At 37.0% G+C, this 7,905-nt stretch overlaps 2 protein-coding genes across 3 annotated transcripts in view; one reads left to right on the top strand and one right to left on the bottom strand.

The window, feature by feature from the left end:
- dock1 (dedicator of cytokinesis 1) overlaps positions 1-7,905 on the top strand; it is a 251,029-nt gene that overhangs the window by 120,220 nt on the left and 122,904 nt on the right. The gene's annotated exons all lie outside the window — the stretch shown is intronic.
- Positions 1-7,905, bottom strand: part of LOC132122484 (inhibitory synaptic factor 2A) — a 42,272-nt gene that overhangs the window by 14,894 nt on the left and 19,473 nt on the right. Inside the window, exon 3 of the mRNA XM_059532818.1 lies at positions 1,050-1,121. Coding sequence (XP_059388801.1) covers positions 1,050-1,121 — 72 coding nt within the window. The remainder of the gene's footprint in view (positions 1-1,049; positions 1,122-7,905) is intronic.

Here is a 7,905-nt window from a genome sequence, read left to right as displayed (position 1 = left end):
ATTGTGCTTTAAGAGACAAAAACACTGTGTGAAAAGCGCTTAACAGCCTGACCTTCACACACTCAGACACACTTTTCTGCTGCATTTTCTCTTAAGTTCACTCCAATGCTTCGAAAAGAAAAAGAATGTGATCGCTGATTATTGTTGCTGTTTAAGTGAGTGATTTATTATTAAGATGATTTATGATTATTATGATTATGAGATGATTTATTATTATTTATTATATTCATTTTGTTATTTATTTATTTCTTTATTTATTTTTTGTTTGCATTTATTTAATATGTTATTTTATTTTTTGTTTGCATTTATTTAATATGTTATTTTAATATTTTATTTAAATCTTTAAAATAATGCATTTCATTAATATTTAATTTAATTTTAAGGATTTTCTGATATTTTTATTTATTTATTATTATTAGTATTAGTATTAGTATTATTATTTCTTCAAATATCTACATTTACGTGAGGACGAAAACTTAATATATAATAATATTAAATCCTGTTTTCATATGTTTTATCTTTGGTGTTCAAAGCAGATCTGTGAATTCATTCATTCATTCATTCATTCATTTAAATTGTGTATCCTACAAATATTTAAAATCTTGCAGTGCTGCTTCTTAAGTGCATTTATGCATGTATAAAGTTTAGTTTTCATAGCATAAAGCAATCATATGACTCCAGAAGTCTTAGATTTTAACGCACAAGTGATATGGACTTCATTTAGGAAGCTTGAGGATGCTCAATGCTTAAATACTAAAGAGCTGAATAAATATTCCACAGAAATCATGCAAATGTGTAGTGTGACTAAATAGTAACTATGTTTTATTATTCGGATGAACTTTTCCTACTCCACATCCAGATAATGTCGTGCTAGACTCTGTGATGAGGGTGTCCCACTAAGATCCTTTATCGAGTAGCCTACACCTTCCTGTCAGCAGGAGTATTTCCTGTCTTTATCTCATTCATTACTCACACAATCTGTGATCAGGCTGCAGTTGATGTTTATTAGCGCAGCACGCTTGTGTCTTTAACAAAATAGAGCAACCAACCTGTAAATAATGCATGCGCTGTTCCGACACGTGTCGCAGTTGGCCGTGTCCTGTCCGGTCCGATACGAGAGCCTGCGAGGAGATAAAGAGAGAGAGAGAGACGAGTCATTCCTCATTATCAGCTGTGTTAGCATTCCTCACAGCGGCGTTCTGCAGAGGACACGCAGGACACAGGCTCACAGACCTTCACTGCAATGTCAAATCGAGCTGATATTGACTGGGTTTGTGTTTGCTAACAGGAGCTAAAATGTGCTGATGCATGTGGCACATAGCTCTCTTTCTGTGTGGTTTGCTGTCTACATAGGCAGCTGTCTTTTAAGGTAGCATCCTGGCTGAAATGAAACGACACAAAAAACTGAATCTAGCAGTGAATTACAGTAGGTCATGCCAGCTAATTATGTAATACTTTATTTAAATGCAAATGTTGAATGCATTTGGCTTTTTAAATCAATTTAAATCAGATCAAACTGATCACAGATTTTTATTTATTATTATTATTATTATTATTATTATTATTATTATTATTATCATTAAATTAAAAAAGGACTAATTGATTCAGCTCTCTTAAGACAAGTCTTCCTATTGAGCTTTCTTTTAGTATATAATAATTTATCTGCTGTTTAGTTTTTCCCTATTTCCAGTTAATCCAAATGTATTAGTATTTTTAAGTAATACATTTATTTCATGTTTTCAGTTTTATTTGTTTGTTTATTCTTTTATTTTTACCATACAGACATTTTACCATAGAGACATTTACTGCTAATTTTCGGCAAGGACATTATGAATGAATTTTACAGACATTTTCGTTAACACTTAAACGTAATGCAGTAATTGTTTCAAGATACTGGTAAAATGGCAGTAAAATATCAATATGAAAAAAATCCCTTGATATTTGTAAATGTTTATGATCGTTAAAATGCTGTCTTTATTGCATTTTGGTTTGTTTATTTATTGTAATTGACTTTTTCTTCTACAGTTTTAACCCCCCCCCCCCCCCCCCCCCAAAAAAAAAATTATTAATTAATTAACATTATTAATTAATTCCCATTAACTCAATGCTGGGAATGTTTCAAAACCCAGGTAAAGCATCAGTAAATTCCTTCATATTAATAAAGTACATTGTGTCTTATTTTTATGCATATGTTTTAGATGTAGAATTTGGCCACCTATTAATAGCCTTCATTTCAGGCATGCTTTTAAAATGCTGTCTCCTTGTGACCTTTAACCCTGTATTGAGTCTACAGGAGCATAATTTGACATTGCCCACCAACAGAAGAATGCAATTGTTCATTGTGCATGTAGTTAGTATGTTCACAAGAGCCTCCAGCCTGCAGTAAACGTGAAATATGATCTGAGTTTAGACCAGTGGACACTGATTCCTTCCCAGAATCCCTTGTATTTGACCAGAGAGGTGCGATATCATTTCTGCTGGAGATCATCCTCAACTAAAATAGACTGAGCTCAGGGGGAAACGGGAAGTTCATTTGTCAGATCTTGTCAGAGTTTTTGCCTTTCACTTTTATCAGAGTTTTTTTCAGCTGTAGGACTTTGTGTGTAAATATTTGGTCCGAAGTGAATTATAATCAGACCGGATGTGTGTGTAATGTTTGTTGAAGCGCTGAGTTGTGTTCCTGAATTACTTCATTGCTGTTTTGTACATCAGCAATCAGCTTCACGTCGACGCTCTCAACAGCGTGAAAAACAAAACTCTTATTCAAATGCTGAATAAATTATACATAATACTAGAATGCATCTCATTATAGTCACTTAACTGTCACTCACTGGAGGTTTGCACTGTGACTGTTTGAGACTTGCAGATCAGCGCAAGCTCATTGACCAGTGGTGTTTTCCTGAATCTCCAGCATTATGGTAAAATCATGTGTATTCAGCTCTAGGATGTACATGTGAGTTTGCAGTGTCATTTGAAAGTGATGTCATGAAGTGATTGCATGCAAAAACACAAATACGTCACATATTTTTAAATCACTTATTGCCTGCTTAGGATGAATTGTTGCATTCCTCATTTGGATAAAATCATCTGCAAAATGAATGCATGTTCTGTACCATTAGAAAATGTTTTAGAAAGAAGTCTCTTTGAGTTGAACTGTACCAATGAGTTGAACTGTATTGTCCAGTCTGTTTTCACAGAGAGGAAATTTTTCTTTGACACTGTAACATACATTCACTGCTTAAAAATCACATCACACATCAACAGCACAGATACAAAAGAAATTCTATAGTTAAACACTGCAAGAAAGAAAAATAAAAAATATTGACAATGGTTCTGTTGTTTCAATTTAAAACACTGTACGATTTAAGATAATCACTGCCATTGGAAGAAAAGATCTTTTATAGATATTTTTCCTAGCCAAGGGAATTTTTAGTCTACGTCCAGATGGGAGCAATTCAAAAGCAGAGTGAAGAGGGTGTGTGTTATCTTTAAAAATCACAATTGCCATTTTACCCATAAAATGATCAAACAAGCTCTGAAGTGGCTGTTGTTTTTGTCCAGTAATCTTATTTGCTTGATTAATTATTTGTGAGAGTTTGTTCTTTTGTTTTAATGTTAGATTACCGTACCATGAAACAATATTATATGTGAGAATACTCTCAATCATTGATCGATATAACATAGTTAGGGTCTGCTGACTAATATTGAAGCTTCTGAGTTTCCTGAGGAGACCCAGGCGTTGTCGTGCTTTTTTATGAATGTACTCCACATTACTTTCAAAATTAAGTTTCTCATCTATAATTGTACCCAAGTATTTAAAATTTGAGACCTGCTCTACAGTTTTTTCCTTTATGACCACTGGTTTTTATTCAGATGCGGTATCTACTCTTCTCGACTGATTTCTCAAGCATAGCTCTTTTGTCTTTTCAATATTAAGATGTAAAAAACTACTCTCAAACCAACAGATAATACTGTCAATGTACTCAAAATATGAAGTGCAGTTCATTTCTTTCTGACATGAGACCAATGCCATATCCTCGGCATATTTTATAAGGGTAAGGTTATCGTCATTGCACTTCAGTTCATTTATGTAAACGGAGAAAAGTATTGGAGACAGTACACATCCCTGCGGTACCCCAGTATCTAAAACCAAGCAATCCGACATAACATTATTAACATAAACTCGTTGAGGGCGACCTTTTAAAACTCCTTAATCCATAAAATCATCCAACTACTAGCACCTAACTCATAGAGGCGCTTTAAAAGAAGATGAGGTTGGACAGTATTAAAAGCAGATGAGAAATCCATGAAGAGTATTCGAACATAGGAATTTGGGTTATCTAGATGATTTTGAACCTTGTTTAAGAGAGTGAGAGAGGCATCCACAGTGCTCCTATTTGCCTGATAGGCAAATTGCATGGGGTCTATGCATGTCTCGATTTGGGATAACAGTTCCTTACATACTATGCGTTCCATACATTTGCACAGAATAGATGTGAGTGCGATTGGGCGAAAGTCTTTGAGAGATTTTGCATTAGGTATTTTCGGCACCGGGATGACAATGGAATTCTTCCAGGCTAATGGTACGAAACCATTGTCCAGGAAGATTTGAAATAACCTTGTACACACATGTCCAAGTTGTGCTGCACATTCTTTCAGGACTTTCCCCTTCAGGCCATCTGGGCCAGATGCCTTATGCGGTTTGATTTTATGAAGCACTGTGACAACATCCCTCTCCTGTATAATCATAGGCTGTGATTGAGTCATGGTCATCATTAATTCATTACTAACAGACAAATCATCATTAAAATCATTATCAAATCGTGAATAAAAAATATTAAGATTATTTGCGAGACAATGAGGGTCTTCATGTTGTTGAACTCTTTTCTTTTGTCTACCCATCATTGTATTCAAACCCTTCCATGCGTCTCTTACATTCCCTGTTCTTAGTTTCTCTTCAACATTCTCTTTATATTCATTCTGTGCATCTTTTATCTTACGTTTTACTGCTTTGTTTAACTCTTTTACTTTCTGCTGATCATTCTGCAAGAAGGCAATTTTCTTCATGTTTAGGTAATGTTTCAAATCTTTGTTAATCCACGGCTTATTATTTGGATAGACTCTGACATTCTTTGTTTGAACCACTGAATTTACACAGAAATTAACATAACAGGTTATTGTATCATTCAACAATTCATGATTACTACAACAGTCATCATCGTTAAAAAATAAGTCCCATTCAGTACACTCAAAACAGCCTTTTAGCTTTTCTATTTCGTCCCTGGACCACGTTTGAACCTGCTGAACGGCAGGCTTGATCCTCTTTAAAAGCTGCCTGTATTTTGGTAACAGATGAATAACGTTGTGATCCGAACGACCCAGAGGTGGATATAGCTTTGGCACATATGCACCTTCCACGTTACCAAAGCATTTGTCCAGAGTCTTAACCAGTCTTGTCGGACAGGTTACGTATTGCTCAAGATTTGGCAACAGCGTAGATACATTGCATTTATTAAAATCTCCAAGCAAGAAGACTGGGTCATCGGCAGAATTGCAAAGCGCTCTGTTGTAATTAGCAGCTATGCATTCGGCAGCAAGTGCAAAGTTTGGTCCAGGCACATAGACTAGGATAATTGTTATTTGTCCGAATTCACGAGGCAAATAATATGGCCTAAAAGACACAGTCAATAGTTCATAGTGAGCAGAGCATTGTGTTTCACGTACCGTAAAATTATTCGCCCACCTGCTACTAACGAACATACACTGTCCTCCTCCGATTGTTTTGGTTGACTTGGCACTGTCGCGGTCCAGACGGATTAATGAGTATCCTTCCAAGTGTATGTTGTCAATCGCCTCCGTCAGCCATGTCTCCGTAATGCAGATCAGGTTAGCTCTTTTAAAGTCTCTGTTGTATTTCACCAATGCTATAAGTTCGAGCATTTTATTTTGAAGCGAACGAGCATTAGTTAAAGTTATTGTAGGAAGAGGAAACCGACTGCCGCGAGATTTAAGTCTGTTTCGGATTCCGCCTCTAGAGCCCCTCCGTTTTATTTGGAACAGATTATTTCGGAAGGTTCATGAAGGAACTTTGGTGGGGTTCTAACATTGTGTCGGAACCTCAACAGATAGAATCTCTTCCGTAGATTTCCCAAATCCATTCCATCTCCCAACGCAGACACACAGTCTATAGCGCATTTTAGAATCCAGAACACAACGATTATCTTAAAAAGCATATTGCCTTGTTGCCTTTTGAACGTGGACTGTTTACAGTTTAAAACAAACAAACAAGCAAGCAAACACACGAGCACACCAGCGTCTGGGGTCAGCACTGCAAATGCTGCATTTATATGATCAAAAACAGTAAAATTAAAATATAATTTATTTCTGTGATGCAAAGCTGAATTTTCAACATCATTACCCCAGTCTTCAGTGTCACATGATCCTTCAGAAATCTAATATGCTGCTCAAATATGGTTCTTTTTTATTATTATTATTATCAATGTTGAAAACAGTTGTGCAGCTCAGTATTTTTGTGAAAACTTATAATAGCATCTATTTGAAATGGAAACCTTTCGTAATATAATAAGTCTCTACTGTCACTTTTCGGTTAATTGAATGCATCCTTGCTGAATTCCTTAAGACTGAGCATTTACTTAACATCTCATGATTGAGTTTGCCTCCAGCAGGATTGTGCTATAGACCAGTGGTTCCCAAACTTTTCCATTCCACGACCCACCTAGACAAGTGTAATATATTTCACGACCCACCAAAATATTAAAAAAAAAAAAAAAACAACGAGTGAAATTACTTTAAACCTAATCTTACTTAAAATTTTTATGACAGAAATTAAGTATTTAAGAAAAATAACCATTTTATTTTAGAGTACAACTGAAAATTTCACTACAAATTTACAAGTTTTAATTTTTGTTTACTGGCGTTAAAATATGTAGTGTCCATAAAAACGTGAAGCAGGCTCACTCCAGTGAAGTGTGATCTGCGCTGCTGTGTTTTGTTGCATTCATGATCCTTCCGTGTGTGTCGGCGAGAACGGAGCACAATCCAACACTTTTTTAGAAAAGCATAAGAAGCAAAGCAGAACTATCTAAAACAGTTTGGAGATTAAAATAATTGTGAAATAGGTAAAAAAAGACCGATTGAACCTTTTAATGACATTGCTCTGAGACCTTCAAAACACGCAACGCACACGGACTTAATTGCAATTTGAAAATCACACTAAGGATATTGCAGTTCATTATTAATGTTGGTGGGCTATATCGTTGTGATGAGTGGGTTCCCAGTTCCCGCCTCCTTCTTCCTGTGATTGTGAAGATTTTAATGTTTTACACTGGTGCCGAAGCCAGGGAGGAAGGAGGGGCGCGCTGCCGAAGATCCTTCGCCGCTGGGGTGAATCCGCAGTGCCATCGAGCAGGGCGAAGGAGTCTGCCGCCGAGGGTGCTCGATGTGGTGGGCTGGAGTGAGTTGCCGGGGGGGGGGGGGGGGGGGGGCGGGGGCGAACTCACTCCAGCCCACCGCCTCGATGACTCCTTCGTGGAAAGAGGTGGGAACCGGCGGACAATCAAACAAAGTTTTAATAACCAAATAAACACAAAACAGCGCGACAGCCCCTCTCGGATGACTGCCGTGCACAAATAAAAAACAAACACAAAATAAAACCCAGGCCTGGTCCTCTCTCGTCCTTCACTGTCATCGCTCCTCTTTTGTATCTTTCCGATCTCCTCCGTGGTTCTTGAGACCGGTGAGTGTTGCTCATTTCCCAATCACTCCACCGGCCTAGCTCTGTTCCCATGGCACTAGGCCCCGCCCCACTCGTCACATTCGTGCAGCCCTAGACTGAACTGTGTTAGTGTCTGTGTGTCATTGAAACGCAAAATTAGCTGCAGCCAA

Source organism: Carassius carassius, chromosome 40 (genome assembly GCF_963082965.1).
Source record: "Carassius carassius chromosome 40, fCarCar2.1, whole genome shotgun sequence".
In the NCBI taxonomy this organism is placed as follows: domain Eukaryota; kingdom Metazoa; phylum Chordata; class Actinopteri; order Cypriniformes; family Cyprinidae; genus Carassius; species Carassius carassius.
This window is presented reverse-complemented; position numbering and strand designations above follow the sequence as displayed.